General features: G+C 44.1%; 1 protein-coding gene and 1 long non-coding RNA gene across 3 annotated transcripts in view; one reads left to right on the top strand and one right to left on the bottom strand.

The window, feature by feature from the left end:
• Positions 1-18,526, bottom strand: part of TNFSF8 (TNF superfamily member 8) — a 39,851-nt gene that overhangs the window by 5,674 nt on the left and 15,651 nt on the right. The window contains exons 3-4 of one of the 2 annotated variants that reach the window (XM_050762040.1): positions 6,882-6,953; positions 5,291-5,389 (exon numbers count right to left, since the gene is read on the bottom strand). In XM_050762040.1, the coding sequence (XP_050617997.1) occupies positions 5,291-5,389; positions 6,882-6,953 (171 nt within the window). Of the gene's footprint in view, positions 1-2,852; positions 5,390-6,881; positions 6,954-18,526 lie in introns of those variants that run through there. The other variant, XM_050762038.1, reaches the window with a different exon arrangement.
• The window catches only part of LOC126938010 (uncharacterized), a 47,926-nt gene continuing 31,422 nt past the window's right edge, over positions 2,023-18,526 (top strand). The window contains exon 1 of the long non-coding RNA XR_007719928.1: positions 2,023-4,268. This is a non-coding gene — a long non-coding RNA (uncharacterized LOC126938010). The remainder of the gene's footprint in view (positions 4,269-18,526) is intronic.

Genomic DNA, 18,526 nt, shown 5'->3' with positions numbered 1-18,526 from the left:
TGCCCCTCTACAACCACAAAACTGCTGCCGCCAACAGGAAACCACTACAATCAGGAAGCTGCTACTGTTGCCGGGCTCCAGAACCAGTGCACATCTGCAACAGACTACATTAGCAGAATGGATGCTTCTCCCCCACCACCTAGGCTCACCCCAACTACTAAGCTCGTATTTGAACATTAAAACCTCTGCAAATGAAGCTGCAGAAAAACCAATCACCTTCACAGATGTGCTTGCTGGCTGGATGGACAAACATTCCAAAATTCTGTCCATTTCAGACTAAATAGTACTAGAGCCTGAGCTGCAAAAGAATAAGGAAAGTATATTTTTAGCATTCCAACATGTGGAGCAGGAGAAGGCACACTAGAACAGTGTTTTGGAAACAGAGGGTTGTAACTTAAGAGAGCATCATAAAATCAATTTAGATGGTTACAGTAAGTTTTTTCTTTTCTTTTTTTTCCTTAGTCCTTGTTGGCAACATGACATTTCTTCTGGGTCATGGTAGAAAAAAAACCTGGGAAGTCATTATACTAGACATTGAGTGACAATCTTCCATTGCAGAGTTTCAGGAGAGAACTGTGAGAGGAGCCCATGAGGAATATGGACATTTGATCTTGGGGGAGAAATCTTCTGGAGCTGTGCTTGTCCTTCACGCTTTCTGGTGTTTGTTTACTCTCCAGGAAGAGAGCTAGATCCAGGGAAGCCCCAGAGTGCACTGAAAGGCATATTTCAAACCCATGCTAATGAGGGCTGATTTTGCAGTGGCTTGGCAGAGCTGTAGCACACACCACGTTGGGTTGTAAACTGACCTGGCACTCACTGGCACTTGGGACATGTGTGTTGAATGAATGTACAGAGCAGAGAAGTACTTAGAAAGGATGGAAGGAGCCATTCAGATTCCAGAGACTAAGCTCCAGGTCATGAGCTCTGATCATAGAGGGGTCTAAACCGTCACGAGCCATGGTTAACTCAGTGTCTTTGTGACACCATTTATAATTTTCCAAGAATATTTTTGCTGTATAGAAAAATGGCAGCCAGGGGTGGGAGGTGTGCAAGAAGAAGATGTGCTTATTGTAGCTTTGTGTGTAACAGCAAAAACCTAAAAGCAAATTTAATGTTCTAGCATAGAAGAATGGACAAACTATTGTATATTCAAACAATTAAATATATAGCAGTTACTCTACCATAACTCTACTATCTAATTCCTTCTCAGAATCCCCAGTCACATAAAGGATGGCTCAGAGACTAGCCTAGTGCCCTAAGAGGTTTCGATGTGAACAAGTACTAAAGGAGGAAGTGCTGAGGGAAGGTGGCAGAATCTGCTGAACAAGGGAGCCTCCCACAATCCCAGGAATACCACTTACTCTGGGATGGAAGGGACAAACCCCTTAAATTAAAAGGATGGAGAAGTCAGCCTGTATCATCTCTAGAACACTCCTGAGAGATCTGCCAGACTTGATGGAAGTCCCATTGGATGGAAGCCCAGCAGGGAGCAGACACTTGTGAAGTCCTCAAGTGTGGTTAGTGAGAGAGCTGGTATTTGAGCCCAGTCTCCTATGCCAATCTCCATTATTTCCCACCAGCCTTGATAGGGCCTCCTGTAGCCTTTCTGCAAAACCTCAGGTCACGTCTTCCCAGCCTTACATTGGACAGTCCCCCACATTCAGAGGTTTCCTCTGCTTTTCCCTGGTCTCACCCTGGTGACTCCAGGATGGTGATTTGAGTGTGAGACACAGGTGGTCTCTATCCTCTATAGACTCAGTACATGGTCAATATATGATTCAGAAAAGGGTTAGAGGCCAGGTGTGGTAGCTCACGCCTGTAATCCCAGCACTTTGAAAGGCCAGGGTGGGCAGATTGCTTGAGGTCAGGAGTTCGAGATCAGCCTGACCAACATGGTGAAAACCTGTCTCTACTAAAAATGGAAAAATCAGCTGGGCGTGGTGGTGTGTGCCTGTAGTCCCAGCTACTCAGGAGGCTGCGGTAGGAGGATCACTTGAACCCAAGAAGAGGAGGCTGCAGAGAGCCGAGATCGCACCACTGCACTCCAGTTTGGATGAATCTACTTTGACTTGTTATTTTTTTATCAGCTCACTCACCATCTTCCTCTACAAGTTCTGCAAGTACACTGAGTGTCTGTGTGTGGTGAGGAGGTGGGGTTCAGAGGGTAGGAGGAAGGGAAGGAGCTCAAGTTGAGTTTTTACCAAAGAGGCATATGTGTTAGGTAGCCTGGGTTCCCAGTTAAATAAATTATTTATTTTACTTGCATAGATATCATTTTACTCGCAGAGTATCATTTGCTCATAACATTCCCAGGGGCTGGTTAACCCTCAAGAGTAACAGAATCTAGTTTTAAACTTCCTGGGTTGCCCACTTCCTACATGAGATCAGTTGATTTATGAATGATTATTCTCTTTTTTTTTTTTTTTTGTTTGGTTACATTATTCATTTAAATGATGTACCCCTTGTGTCTTTAGGTGTTGGCTTTCTAAGCATTGCTTGACAGAGACTGCGATTAGAAACCGCTCACAGTGCAAAAGTCAGAGACCTCTGCTTAGAGAACAGTTGGTGAAAAATGAAAATGCAATCTTTCTCGAGTTAGAATGTGAGATGGCAGAAAATTTGCTTCGTTAACACACAGTTGGGTTGCATATACCTTTTCAAGAATGCATGAGTTGTTTAAGCAAGATTCACTTGTCCTACGCAGTTAGTGTGTAACTCAAATGCCAGCCGTTTCCCTGTTTTTCTTAGCTTTGAGTCTCAATGTCTGTTTTTTACCACAGACCACTTGGCTTGCTGAATTCAACACCTCTTCCAATGCCTGCTTCTCCCAAAGAATCTACTCACAGAAAGAGTTAAAGAGAAATGTAGACTTTACTGAATATTTCAAAGAGGAGACCTAGGAGGAGGTTGACATAGCACACTGCTCAGCAGATGACTTAAATTTTTCCCTTAGCCATTTTTGTTCTCTCAAGTCCCTCTCATCCATAACACCGCTGCTGATTTGTTCTTTCTTTCTTTCTTGTAAATCTTTTCTAGCTTTTCTTCTGACAAACTTTGCTGGAGTCCTACTCCTTTTCTCTCCTTCTTGAGAAAAATGCGAATTTTGCGAATTTTAGTATAGCAGGGAAGCTTCCATCTTTTTTTTACTGAAGCATAACCTCAGGGCCTACATTCCATCTCAAACGGCTTGTCAAGGTCCTTCCATGAATAAGATGTTCCTCCAAAGATGATGTACAGATGCCAAGTTGGATATAGCTAGAGAAATCTCATGGCTACCCCAATCAGGAGAGAGGTTGCTGTTTCTCAGAAGTCCTCCTCCCCACTTCCAGGGTCATCATTATCTGTCAACAACTTTGTGGGGATTTAAAAACCCTCACGGAACTGGTTTTCTGAGAGGTGTTTGAAGCAGGAATATAATCTGCAGGAGATGCAGCAGCCATTCCCCGGCTGTTGCACACTGATCGTTTGCTAAAGGCACAACGCTATCCTGACCAGAAATGAAAAATGCCTGCTGCTCAATTATTGTCAACCTAACTGGAATAGAGTCAGGCCTTGTCAGATGGTTTCCCAAACACCCAGATGGTCTCTTAGATTCTGGATGGTCAGCATGGTAGTTCTTTCCATTACATCCTTGAGATCCTGCTGTTGACACCATTCAGCAGGGCACCCTGAACTTTGTTCCCATATTCTGGCTTTGCTGAGATGAGATGCAGTCAGGTGCTACTAGTGTCTTCAATTGTATACTGGAGTAGGGTGGCCTTATCTTGGTTGAAGAGCTTCCAAAATTGTGTCAGAATCTCAGTTCCCAGGGGCTGCTCTTCTGAGATGGAAGAGGTTTTGAAGCAATTCAAACCCATTCCTTTCATTTTCTAGACTTGGATCCTGAGTTCCAGGGAGGGGAAGGTATAGTGAATTCTTATAATTTTTGTTGCCTTGGCAACCATTTTGTATACAAGTTTAATTTTCTCATACCAGAAGCTGGGCTTAGTCACCCTTGATATGGGTTTCCAGTTCTATACCAGACCTCTAGCCAAGACAAGAACCTAGAGGCATCTCTCCTCCCTAGCAGACTGGATTCCCCACTTTTCTGTTACTTCCTTCAGACCATTCAGGCATTTGCCAGTGAATTGAGAGTGACCACACCCTATTTATTTACCTACATTGTTAACTCCCTTGCTCTCTCTCTCTGACTTCTCATTCCTGTCTCATGTAACCCAGAGAAGGAGGACTGCCCTTCAGACTCATTATGCCCTTTCTGTCCAGGATCTGTAAGTAAAAGTCTTCACACTTGTTTTCCATTGTGGTGGTGTATTAAATTTGTGCTTTCCATCTCAGGAATGGGGGGCTGTCCCAGGCCTGGTTTTCCCTGGGGGTTCCTAGGGGCAGGGTCATGTGGAGCACAAGGTCAGCTTCCCAGTCCCAAAGTGATAGTCAGATAGGCATAAACTGGGCATGGTTCAGTCACAAGGGTATCTGCCAGTATAGGGAAGTTTCCTGTGTGAAAGAGTCCTTGATCGCAACTTGGACAACTAAGCATTAGGCCATCTGCAGATAAAAGAAGTATCCCATGAAGGGCACAGTGTAAACACTCACACCCAGCTCCCCTTCATTTCCCATTAGGGCAGAGTTGCTAGCTGCTCTGATACTGGAGCCCCATTTTATCTGGAGGCTCTCAAAACAGAAGAAATAGATCAAGACCATACAGTGAATTAGTGGTTGGGCTGGGACATCCATTCATCCCTTCTGATTCCCATGTGGGGCTCTGCCCACCACACTACATTGCTTCCCTGCCTGCTATCTGAAAGATACTTCACTCAGAACTCTCTTTTTAACCCTGGAGCTATATCTTTCCAAGAGACAGAAGGCAAGGTATACTATTTAATACCCTGTGCAGTTTGTCTTGGTCTAAAGTTTTCTTTTTGCCCAAGTGTTTGGAGGGATGAAATACTGTATGGTAGAGAGGCGCTTTCTTCCTGAAGGCCAAGAGAAACTGTTCAGTCTGAATTACTGTATAAGAACACGGACAACACATTCTCAAGAGGAAAAGTGCTTGTATCTATGTACTGGAATGTATCCACATTGACTGATACGGTGGTGTTGACCTGCAGGTAATCCAGCAAGAATTGAGAGAGATTCTGGTACACGTGTTTGGTTTGCCTTCCAGACTCACACACTGTCACCAGGGCCTGTTTTTTGATATGCTTGTTGATGAGAAGCTCCAACTTCAGATCGACAGAATTATTTGGGCATTGTACGAGAAACTGCAGTTGGCAAATGATGAAGTACAAACCAGGGAACTGGATCACCAGATTCCCATCCTGATATCTGACTCCATGGAGAATGCCATCTTTGTTCCAAGACAATTTGGTTTTGTTTAGATGCTTTGCCACTAGAAAGAGAAGTACAGAAAACAGAATTATTGAGAAGATTGTAGGTATGCATTGCAAAACTCTAAGTCTTTATTCAAAGTTTCCCATTCAAGACCCATGTTTTCTGTAATGTTCCAATCATCTGAATATCTTCCAAGTTACTCCCTCTAGAGTCTACTTATTACTCAAGGCACAGGTATAAAACCACCCCACTTCCTTTTCTTCAACACTCAAAGCTGGAGGGTCAGAACACACATGATACTTTACTTCTACCTCCTATAGAATGGTTTTCCACAGAATCATTATCATATTATACTATTCTATGATGATGATGATGATCTTTCCCTTTTCAGAATATAAGCTCCTGGACTCTGTTCTCCACAAAGTCGGAACTATCCTGTTCATTTATCATGAATGGGCATTGCAGAAGGTATCAGAGATAGGAAATTCAATAATATTGAGTTTGATAGGCATTGTAGAAAGTGCAAGGTAGGACATTCAATAATATTATTCAGTTAATAACTAATTTAGGTATGAAGATTTCCAGGAGAATCGCCATGAATTTTCACATTAAGATGTATCCTCTAATGGTTCATTGTCTGAAGTTTTGAATGCCTTCTTTCCTTCAAAGAGCAGCCAAAAATAATCGTGTAGGTCCCCCATGTGCCTATTAAGGGGCTCTTGCCATCTGGGATTTATTGAAAAGCAGAGAATTAGCAGACCCTCTAAACTGACAAGTTTGTGTTGGAGGGTGAGTCTCCAAGTCCTAACACATGAAAATTAGCACTGACTGGTAAGGGTGACTTTCAGGGCCGGGAAGCTGGCATGCTAGTTTTAATTGCTTCCATGCTTTCCCTTTAAACCTTGTTGCAATTCAACCGAAGAGTGAGAACTAATCTAACTACAAAATTGAATTTTTAAAATGAGCAGGATGGCTATTCAGAGAATCTTGGCCATCTCTCTCTCATCCTGCAGTCTAAAGTGCCTCTTATTGCTTCATTTGTAAGGGATCTCTTACCTGAAGCACACTGCAATATGCAAATTGTCCCTGTGCTGACATGTTCATTAAGTTGTCAATCTGCGGACAAGGCAATTTTATGGTTCCCTTGTGAATAACTTCATAGAGGCAGAGATTAAGTGCCTGTCTCCCTTGCATTAGGAAAAGGACTGTGTACTCTGCTGAAACTGGTAGGTAGCTGAATAAGAAAGGGTGAGGGGTGAGGGGTGGGGCTGGTGGTGGCAGTGATGGTGGGGACCATGAATGCCCACAGAGGCCAGGTAGGCAACATAAAGGAGTGAATGGGGCGAGGAAAGAGAAGACTTGTAGCTTTGGAGAATAACACTCTCCCCGCTAAGACATTCAAATTCAAATTACAAAAAAATATCCTGCAGACTAAACAGTACACATCTGCAGGTCACATTTGACCATGGGACTCTAATTGTGACTTCTGTTGCTGAAAAGCCACAGAAGCGGTTTTCATATGTTTAGGTTTCCCGGGTTTGGTTACTGACCTTGGAGGTAGGCCCATGACTTCTTGAATGGAGCCCTTTTCAGGATACATAAGAGGTCTTCTGAACAATTTCCTAAAAATAAGGAGATGATATATTAAAATGTCTTTTGCTGTTCTGGGATCTGGAGATACCAGATCTTTTTCTATGACCCTTTGATGGAGACAATTACCATTCTGTTTTCCATTTTGAGAATACGGAGAAATGCTCTTTATTTCTCATTTTGCCATCAGGTATTTTAGGATTTTAATTTTTTAAATTCTTTTTTATTGATTGCTACCACTTGGGCTTTTATGGAAGACTGTGGACATCGGGGAAGGAAACAAATATGACATCCATTCCTACAATGTGTCAGGTGCCATTTTTTGCCACTATACGTATTTCATCTCCTTAATCTTTGCAGCAACTCTATGACAGGGGTATTATTAAGTCCCTTTTACAGATGGGAAAAAAATCTGGGGACCAGGCAGGTGAAATACATTGTTTCATGGCGCCTTGCCAGGCAGTGGCAGTGAGAATGATAATACTGATAGTAAATACTGTCAACTTACCCACCACACGCCAGAAACTAGTCTGGGTACTTTTACAGCTGGGTAATGTATCAGCTAATCTAGTTCTCAGACTAATCCTACAGGGTTAACTTTGATGCCTAGAGATGGTCAATACCATCACTTAAGTTCAGGCAAGTTTGTGTAAATGCTGGAATTGCCCATGGCTAATTCCAGAGGCCAGGTTTCCTGTTCTAGGCTATTTTGCTAGACAACAAAGATAAAAACATCTTGGTGTTCAATTTTAAGAGGACACAGGGTTAAATAAATCTTAGCAGAAGTCCTACTATTTGGAGCTTCCTTGGCAGAGGCAAATATAATATTATGTTATTATTTATTATTGTATTTAAGAAATAAAAATATTTTTCGTATATTCACTAGTGATGGTGGCTTAGCTTTTTAAAAATCATAGTAACTACTTAATATTTTGTATTCCAAGATTCAAATTATACATTTCCTGCAATGACTCTTGAATTCAACTTATTCAGAGTGAATCTCTTCTTTGATCCTTGGTTTCCCCAAGTGTAAAACTGGGCAATCTTTGACCTGACATGGACATCTTTTCAAAGATGTCATCAGAGATGACCATTCAGTCCATCCATTAGAGACTAGGCAACCAAAGGCCCATTCAACGGAGCAGCCACACCCTGGGATGTTTGCTCACTACATTGCCAAGTAGTACCTGCTGGGCTCACAACCTCTCCCATTGCAATCTCTGCCCAGCCCTGAGAAAGTCCCTCCTGGCCACCTTCATAGCTTCATGGGGGCTTTGGAGTGGTTCAAAGTTAAATGAAGAGTTCCCTCTGCTGTCTGAACAAGCTCACTGCGAGAGGCATCCCCGGCAGAAGCAGGGGCAGTTTTCCTCCTTATCTGCTGCATCCACATAGAGCTTCTGGTCCAAAGCTCTCTTTGTGGTGAGGGCCAGTGGGTCAGCTGTCATTCTCTTGGTTTCATCCTCATGCATCCTCTGATCAGTGCTCTGGTCCTGCCTGTTGCAGCCCACAGCCCATGCTCTTGGGGTGTGTAGTCAGAACCCCAACACTGATGGCTGCTTATGCTCCTAATGGATTGTGACTACGGTTAGAGAGTCCTCCTGGCCTAACCTCCTACTCTAAGCTGCAGAACATTAAGTCAGGGAGACAGATCTGGCTGAGTCTGTTTGCATGGAAGCCCTTTCTGACTCCTTTTGCCTGCAGGATCAGGCCCAAATTCCTCAGCATGGCTTTCATGGTCCCTCACTCTGAACCTACTAAACTCTCTGGTCTCACCCCTCACCTTCCCTCCTCCCCTTTCCCTTTATGTTCCAATAGTAATAATAATGAGGAGGAGCAGTGATAATAATATGAATGATCATAACTAATGCATGTTGAGTGACAGCCATTTTCCAGGTACTCTGCTAAGCATGCGTTATTTCATTTAATTCTCACAACCACACCATGAGAGAGATACCATAATTAATTCTATCATGTACATAAGGAAATGGACTCTTTTAAAGGTTAAGTGACTTGTTCACATTCACACAGGTAGTCAGGGGTGGAGTAGAGATCCAAACTCAGGCTGCCTGACCACTGCCTGAGTGGATTCCTGACCGCTGTCCTGGAGTTTGGGACTTTGCAGTCCCCCTAAACATACCATTTAGGAATGTTGATTTATCATTACACCTTGGCACCTGCTGGGCTCTCTACCTGGACTGCCTCCTTCACCAGACAAGTTATTCCTCGTTTGAAACACAGCCTAGCAGTCAACTCCTCTAGGATACTTCCCTTAGCCTATTTGCCTCTTCTATTAGACAGTGAACCCTCAGGGCAGAGACTTCTGTTTATAAACCCCCACTGCCCAGCCTAGCAGATGCTCTGTAAATGTTTGTTGAATTGAATCACCTAGTTCATCTTTCTTGTTTCCCTCTGTGGATACTGAGTAAGTACTTAGGGCAACAGGCAGGTGAACCAGGATGCTTGACTTGCCTTTTGCCTGAGGGCTAGAATAACATGGGGCCTCATTCTCCCACTGGCTTTGCAGGTCAGGCTAGATTAGATGGGAAGATAAGACTCATGCCTTGGGCTGAGGCCAGCACATAACATCAAGAACAGGCTCTGTTCATTGGCCGAAGGCCCCCTCACACTCTGCCCCTTACTCCTTATGGCAGGTGAGCTGTAAACAGGTGGCTGGAGAAGTGCAAACCCAGGCTTGCCTCTCACACATTCTGGTTCTTTTGTTGTTTTTTTCCCCTTTGGTCTTCAAATGTTTAGTGGGGTGACCTCAGTTGTAATTCTGAGAAACCCGAGGATGGAAAAAAAAAAAAAGAAAAAAAGCACCTTATTTTGAAACATTTGCATTTCCTGAAGTCAAATGGCATGGTATATTTTAGTTTTTCTTTAAAAATCATTTAGATGGTTTCTAGCTAAAGGGAAAAACACAGGCAGCCCCTTTTAGGAATGATGTTGCTAGAGCTGGTTCAGAAAGGAGCTAAAAGCAGGAAGCTAGAGGAGCTATTGAGGGAATGGGCTGTTAAATTTGGAGAAGACCCCAGAAGACGGCACAACCTCTGTCCTTTAATGCTTGAAGAAGTTGTCAGCACGCCGCGGGGCCCAAGCACTAAACCTCCAAGTGGAAGAGGAAGGAGATGAAGCCCTCAGCTAACAGCTAACACTGCTAATCCCCATTTCTCAGATGCAGCAATGGAAAGACCTACACCAAAAACACCTACGTCACACTGTGAGTCACAGTGCCAGCAGCTCACAGAGTTGACCAGTCAGTGCCACTCAAAAAAGAGGTAGGCTGCTTTGGAGGTCATGAGGCTCTTGTCAAGAGCTAGATGAACATTTCACGGGTCATCAGCCATGTGGTCTGAGTCTTCTCATCACCCTGTGAGTCTATGGTGTAACTTTCTTTTCTGGTTATGAAGACTGAAAAACGTGACTTATAAATGGTGGCATTACATGCAGCTGAAATCCTGCAATGTCCCTGGAATTCTGAAGACTGGGAGCAGAGGGAGCAAAAAGTGATGTCTGGAGAGGTTTAGTTTGAAGAACAGAGCATCAGAGTGGGGGAAATGAGAACTGTCTGCAAGTCACAGCTGAGCTGATGACCTAGGAGTTAGAATTCTGGGATTTCTCCTCTCTGGGCTCTAGTGTCCCTATTAGGTTTGTGCAAAAGTAATAGTGGTTTTGGTATTAAAAGTAATAACAAAAACGGCAATTACTTCTGCACCAATCTAATAGATGAAGGGCAGTGTGGATTTGACGATCTATCTAAAAGGGCCTACCTAGCTTATTTCAGCAGGCTGTACAGACTCAGCCATCCTCTGCCAGATCTGCTGGTGGTGGGGGTGGGAAGGTTTGGGATGGGGAGTCAGTCCCAGCTGCACCTGTCTATCTTTGTGGGCATGTTGCATTACTCAAGGTAGGAAACTATGTCTTCACACATTCAGGTTTTCAGACACCTGCAGTACTAGAACAGAACATTTTAGCTCTGAGGACAATCTAAGTTATGAATAGTCTGGTTCTGTAAGGACTTGCATAGTTTGGAGAAATGAAAGTTCCCTGAGATCGCCTGGTTCAGGCTTGGTAAACACATAACTCATGTGCTCCTCAGTGTTGCCCCTATGGCAGGCTGGCCCTAGGTCATCCAGAGAGTTAGTGAGAGAGAGGACCAGAGACCAGGACTCCTTACTCCTTCTGTAGGGCAGTCTATCTTTCAGACAACCCTAGCACTGCGTGAACTTCCCTGAGGACCAAAGCCTTCAGATGCATCGGCTTTGTAAATCATCTTTCCAAGCTTTAGCCTCTTCTAGGAAGATCATGGGACTTTCTGTGGTTTTGTTTGAGAGGGTGAAGAGAAAGATGTGCCAACAAAACCCTCCTGGCCAGTTTCACACAGAGGAAAGAGAGAGAAAGAGAGGTTGCTCGAGGCGGTTGAAAGGACCATATTCTAGAAGGTCAAGATTATGGCAACCTTAAGACTAGCTTTCACCTTGAGATTTCACAGCATTGGATAGAAAGGGTCATTAAATGCCATGCTAACAGAGATCTTAGTTTTAGGAGTGGTGAGACTGAACCCAGAGAGACTAGAGTCTGGCCCAAGACCCCACAGTAAGTAAATGGTGGAGCTGGCTTCAGAACACAGGGCTTCTGACTCCTAATCCAGAACTCTTCTCTGACTTTCAGTCTTCCTGTGGAATAGGAAGGGCTAAATGCAGGAAGAAGTGGGTTTGCAGCCACTACAGACACTGGAACTGAAAACTGACAAGACAGCTGGAGGTGCTGAGAAAACAAGTACTAATGAGCTCCTGGGTTCCATCTTGTGGGAGAATGCCAGCAGATAACTTCAGGTCCATGTACTGAACACTGCCAAGTTACAACATGGGCATGTAAAGAAGCAAGTATGCTCAAGGCGGCTCTACCATAGCAAAACAAACCAAGCCAACCATCCTGGCCAGATGGTATGTGGTTTGAGTGCCAGGTACCTTCCAGATGTACAGCACCTTAGATATAAGAACAAGGAAGACACGATGCATCGCAAAAAGAGTACCTGAGTTCTGGTCAGAGCTTTTAGCTCTGGGTCTGTCATTTCCCCTTACTGAGCCTCAGTTGCCATATCCATTAAGTGAGAATTAAAACAATCAACCTAAATGTATGGATGTCATGAAGATGCAATGAGACTGTGGATATCAAGTGATCAGTGTGGCCTGTGGCTAGAAGAGACACTCAGTAAAGTAGATTCTTTCTGCCTTACTCCTCTTTTCTTTGTTGTTATAGTGGCACAGTTTAGCAATGCCACTTAGCAGAGTGAATTGGCAGATGAAATGTTCATTAAAATGAAGCTCATGACATTATCTGATGGATGCGAGCTTCTCAATTAAGTACCTAAGTGTTTAAGTCTATCTGATGCTTCCAGGAATGTGTGCTGAATCCTCTTTACATTTGTTGAAAAATGTTTTAATCCTTCCAAGAAGGAAAGGGATTATCCTAATGACTCTGCATCTGCCATGCCCTGGCTTCTTTGTTTGTGGCTTCAGGGAGAATATCTAGGAGAGTCCCAACAGTGACATCTAGAGGACAGTCTCTCCTCTCTGGATAAAATTTGGATTCAAAGTGAGTCCTTAACCTGAGCAAGGGTAATTTCAACTATTAGGTTGGTACAAAAGTAATTGAGGCTTTTGACCATTTCCTTGATATCACTAAGCCAACTGGTAATGGAGAGATAAACTGCAGGACGGACCTTTTGTTAAACTAAGGATGACTAGGTGATCCTGATTTCCAAAAGGATTTGAGGAATGCCTATATGAGCATGCTTAGTGCTGACTGAGCACATAGGAAGTGATCAGTAAATAAAATTAAGATCAAGTTGGAATTAATTTAAATAATTTAAATCCTGCCTTCCCCCTTCCACCTCCACCCCACCTAGTTTCCTTGGGATGTTAAGGTCTTTTCAGTCCTGACTTGTTTCAGTGTATCTGCAACAGTCAGTAAACCTATCTGACTCTATGGGCATTTCCTTGGAATTCATTTATACTAAACACAGGTTGAATTGACATTACGGTGGGTAAGTAAGAAGCACCTTTAAAGTCTATAATTTAAAGGGAAAGCTGAATCTGGAGACATAGGATAAAATCCACTAACATTTTAATAATCTTAAAAAAAAAAAACACTCCCTAGTTGTTCAAAATGCAAAAGTATGGCAGCAATTTTAGAAAGTTAGTTTTGGGTTCAAATCAAGTTTACAAAGTTAGACAGACTTGGCCGGGCGCAGTGGCTCACACCTGTAATCCCAGCACTTTGGGAGGCCAAGGCAGGTGGATCACGAGGTCAGGAGATTGAGACCATCCTGGCTAACACGGTGAAACCCCATCTCTACTAAAAATACAAAAAAAAAAAAAAAAAAAAATTAGCTAGGCGTGGTGGTGGATGCCTGTAGTCCCAGCTACTTGGTAGGCTGAGGCAGGAGAATGGCATGAACCCGGAAGCCAGAGCTTGCAGTGAGCCGAGATCGCACCACTGCACTCCAGCCTGGGCGACAGAGCAAGACTCCATCTCAAAAAAAAAAAAAAAAAAAAAAGTTAGACAGACTTGGGTTCAAACTCTACCTCTGCCATTACTAGCTGTGTGGCTTTGCAAAATCCATGCAGCCTCTTTGAATTGTCCTTTTTTCTTCCTAAAAGTGAGAATAATAAAATAACTATCATGGAGAGTTGTTGGGAGGATTAAATGAGATAATGCATAAAAATGAGCCTGGTGTCTACCACCCAAAGTATACCAAACAATGGTTGAGTCCTATGCCCTAGTCCATGGTTTGTGCTGCTTGAAATGTAGAAACTTAAGCCAACACATGTTGTGTCTAGATAGTTTGAATGAAATGCATAACAAAAAAATTTCAAGGAATGGGCCTGCTTTCTTTCCCTTCCCTTTCTCCCTCTCTCTCTCCCTCCCTTCCTCCCTCCCTCTCTCCTTCCTTCCATTCCTTTCCTTTCTTTCCTCCCTCCCTCCCTTCCTTTACTCCCTCCCTCCTTCTTTTCTTCCTTTTCTCCCTCCTTCTCCAAAGTGTTATCTGAATTGTGAGGAACTCTGAAATTTCCTCTGGATTCAAAGACTTGTGATTTATATGTGCTAAATTCAAGTATAAATTTTCACATGTAACTCAGTGATTTATTTTTTTCCTTTTCTTTATTCTTGCTCTCTCCCCTCCCCTGCACCTCCTCTCTTCTTCTCTCTCTTCTCTTCTCTTGGTCGCAGGGATGTGGGGATTAGGGGCAGATGGCTTTAGAACTCTGAAGGCTTCTCCAGGATCCCATTCCACTTTATTTTGAGTAGCTCATTGTCTAGTTCCTTCCTTCCTTTCTTCCTTCCTTCCTTCCTTCCTTCCTTCCTTCCTTCCTTCCTTCCTTCCTTCCTTCCTTCCTTCCTTCCTTCCCTCCCTCCCTCCCTCCCTCCCTCCCTCTCCTCCCTCCTTCCTTCCTCCCTCCCTCCCTCCCTCCCTCCCTCCTTCCTTCCTTCCTTCCTTCCTTCCTTCCTTCCTTCCTTCCTTCCTTCCTTCCTTCCTTCCTTCCTTCCCTCCTTCCTTCCTTCCTTCTTTCCTCCCTCCCTTCCTTCACTCCTTCCTTCTCTTTTCTTTTCGTGAGAGATTTCTGATTCCTGTTAGCTCTGCTTTAAGAAAAAGTGAGTTTAAGAGTAGATTTTGAGTGAGTGTAAAGTAAATGGAGAAGCAAATAGGCTTTTGAAACCTGTGACTTATCTGAAAAGTAGTTTTCCCTCTGAGCAGGAGCACTCTCTCTTGCTGTGAAGAAAGAGAGAGAGAGAGAGAGAGAGAGAGAGAGAGAGAGAGAGAGAGAGATGAACTGGGCATTCTAGATCCAGAAATGTTTCTGCTTGCTAGTTTTTGTCTTTCTAGGGGAAGGAGCTGTCAGGAAGAGACAGAGTCTCACTCTGTTGCCAGGCTGGAGTGCAGCGGCCTGATCTCGGCTCACGTCAACCTCCGATTCCAGGGTTCAAGCGATTCTCCTGCCTCAGCCTCCTGAGTAGCTGGGACTACAGGCGTGTGCCACCATGCCCAGCTAATTTTTGTATTTTTGTGAAAGATGGGGTTTCACCATATTGGCCAGAATGGTCTCGATCTCTTGACTTCGTGATCCACCTGCCTTGGCCTCCCAAAGTGCATGTTGCCTCTTGACTGCTTCCAGCGTGGTGTTCCGCTAGGGCTGCTGTTGTCTGCATTGTGACCATGGGACATGAGGGATAGTTGGGTCTTGGTGAGGACCTAGTCTTGGTTTAGTGTCACCGCCTTCAAGGCACAGCTTTTATTGTTTCTTTGGGGTGGGTTCATTTGGTAAAATTAGAGAACCAACCTCACTTCATCTTCTTTAATGCCATTTTCTTTTTAGCAAGGGGAGGGGGAAGGAGGGTAGCCTGCTACACCTTATAAAATTGCAAATGTTAGAATGTTAAGGTAGTCAAAGTATCCTAAGATATTTGTTTGATTCATGGAACGCTATAATCAAAGCAAAATCCATCTCAGGGTTAGGACATCTGGCTTGTTTCCCTCACTTCTGATATTTTACAAAACAGGAAACCCAAGGCCCTGAGAGGGAAAGTGAATTGCTTCAAGTCCCAAGACTTGAATGTCAGCATTCCAAATTCCTGGCCGGTCCTCTGCATTTGGTACCCCAACTTTGGCTGGAGACTGAATTCAGGTGAGGGTGGAGTTGTTAGGACCCACACAAGGTCTATCCACTGTTCCAACTTCCTCCGGGAACCTCTGGGTATTGGAGGCTACATTACATTTGTAGGAAAGGCAGATCTGTTTTAACTGGTAGGCAGTGGGGAAGGAACTGTCCCAAGGCACATGACCCTTCAGCTGCAAAGCCAGAGCTGAAATTCAGCCTCTAGAACCCTCGCCATGGGCCATGTTTCCCCTCAGCACTTCACCTCATTCAAACCCATGCATGTGGCCCCCCCACAAGTGGCCCTCTGTGACCCTGAGCTTGGTAACAGAGAGTACACTTCTGAGACATGAAAGCCAAGAGCTGGGGGCAGCAGGTGCTGAGGAAGTGATAGAGCTGAAAGAGCCCTGGAAGGGTCCCTAGACTGGACCACCAGGTAGGGGCACTGCAAGGATGCTCATTAGTGAGTTTTCTCAGATGGTCTACAATACAATTCCAGCTAAGCGTAAGGGCTGCAAGGTGGATACGCTGGATTTGAGGTCTTGCCCCTCCTTACCAGCTCTGAAATTTTAGGCAAGGCAACAAGCCTCTCTGTGCTCCAGTTTCCTTACCTATAAAATAGGGCTAATTATGATTCCTGGGGGCTTATTGTGAGAACTGCATGAGTGAATTATTAAGTACTCAGCCAATTCTTGGCACATAGTGATACCTGTCAATGTTCGTTATTCTCACTCTGCCATGGCCTTATATGGATGCAACGAGGGAGTATAAGAAAGAACACTGCCCACATAATTCTTCTAGTGCAGGTAAGAGCTATCATTTGGTGGGATGATTTATTATAAAAAGGACCAGGGTATGTTGAGAAGGCCCAGAGGTGAGACCAAAGGACCAGAATCATTCTGCAAATTAAAGTCAGTACAATTTGAATTTCTGCAGAGTTTGTGAGGGAAGTGGAAAGCGGAGGGGAAATGGGAGAAGGACATTAAAACAGATAGGAAGGAGAGTGAGTCAGCTCAGGTGTCGGAGGGCTGAATCCCAGGGAGGAGAGCTGGGCCTTGAGAAATTCCCAGTGACAGTAATAGCTGAGGCCTTGCAAGAACAGAGGGACCTAATATTCAATTCTGCGTCATCTGCTGGGCTGCACTGGGATGTGCTACACTGCCCTACCAGCTTCTCTGCATACCCCAAATCCTTCTGTAGATGTCGCTATTCATAAATGTGGGTTACTATTCAAACTTGTGAAATCAAGGCAAAAGTGGCTGTCTTCTCTGATTTGGGCAAATAAGCCACAAACCATGTGCAGACATGAGATTCAAAATTTGGTGGAAGCAGAAAAGTGAAACAAGGAGTGATGAGGAGAAAGATGAGCTTCACTCTCTTTACACCATTCTCCTTGGTTCCATGCCATTTGTGAAATGAGATGGGAACATTTTATCTACATATGAAAGAATAGAGTAGATCCTATGCCCAAAGGACATAGGTTCAACTAGGTATCAGATGAGGGTCACATTTACTGTTCCATTTCATCCTCATGGTGGCTTCATGCAAGAGTCATTATTAACTCTGTCTTCTGGGTGAGAAAACTAAAACCCAGACAGGAGAGGGTGTGGGGAAAGGTTCTCCTCCCAGGCGCTTTTCCTGGTTTACTGCCTGTGAGGTGGTAGTTGGCTGGGGGCTATCCTGGCCAGGAATGGGAAGCTTGTGATAGGACTTAGAAATCCTTTCATTACCAAAAAGGACTTGGTTTTCAGTGGTTCCTCTGTAGAGAAGTGTATCTTGTGTTTCTCTTTAGCGTGGGCACATAGCTCTACATCCCAGGCTCTGAGCCACTGCTGATTTTCTGCTGACGGTGGAAGATTTTTGGCTCCCTAGAAGGTGTCTGGCTTCTGCCCTTTTCCTGTCTAGTGACAAACCACATGCTGTCCCTGAAGCTTCCTCCCAAGAGTACCTGGAAGATGCTTCCCCTCTGCCTGGAATGTCTTGCAATGGCTTTTTTCAAAAGGGACAATTTACTGCTTCTGTGCCTGTTTAAGCTGGGTTCGTTGGGGAAGGAAGCTGTGGCTTCAGATTTCCTTGAGATTTTTGTTAGGCTTTTTTTCTTCTATTTTTACATATTGGACAAGGAACATCACACACCGGGGCCTATCACGGGGAGGGGGGAGGGGGGAGGGATTGCACTGGGAGTTATACCTGATGTAAATGACGAGTTGATGGGTGCTGACGAGTTGATGGGTGCAGCACACCAACATGGCACAAGTATACATATGTAACAAACCTGCACGTTATGCACATGTACCCTAGAACTTAAAGTATAATAATAAATAAATAAATAAATAAATAAAAGAGAATTATAGTCTCATAAAGCGTCAAAGCTGGAAAGACTCCTCCAGGGCATTTAGTACGTTGCTGTTATATTACAGATGAGACTCAGAGAGGAGAAAAGACTTGTTGGTGTGGAGTTCTGGAGCCCAGGAATATTTTTTTCTACCTCACCCTACTGCAGTGTCTGCAGATTGCTGAGTTAAAGGGATGTCGACTTGCATTAAAAGCAAGAGAAAGTCAGGTACCACCTCCAGCAGGTCACTGGCATCTCATGGTGGAAGCCCGTCATGCAGGGAGAAGAGGGAGGAGCCCTGGATTCTCACTTGGCCATTCCCTCCTTGTATAACCTAGGGCAAATCACCTGGCTTCTTTGGGCCTCAGCTCCTCATCTGCAAAATGGGAAGACTCTTCCCCACATTGCTGTGGCTTGCTCACAGGGTTGAGGTGAGAATGAATCCAAAGGAGGTGAGGGAAGGTCTTTAACAAAAGTTTCACGGTCCCAGTGGGGATTATTGAGTTGGTGCAACAGTTATCATAGTTTTTGCCATTGAACATAATGGCAAAAGCTGCAATGTCTTTTGCACCAACCTAATATTATTAGCATTTAAAAAAATCTGGTTGTG

This window comes from Macaca thibetana, chromosome 15, assembly GCF_024542745.1.
Source record: "Macaca thibetana thibetana isolate TM-01 chromosome 15, ASM2454274v1, whole genome shotgun sequence".
Classification (NCBI taxonomy): domain Eukaryota; kingdom Metazoa; phylum Chordata; class Mammalia; order Primates; family Cercopithecidae; genus Macaca; species Macaca thibetana.
Note: the sequence above shows the minus strand (reverse complement) of the source record. Positions and strands in the feature narration are given on the sequence as shown.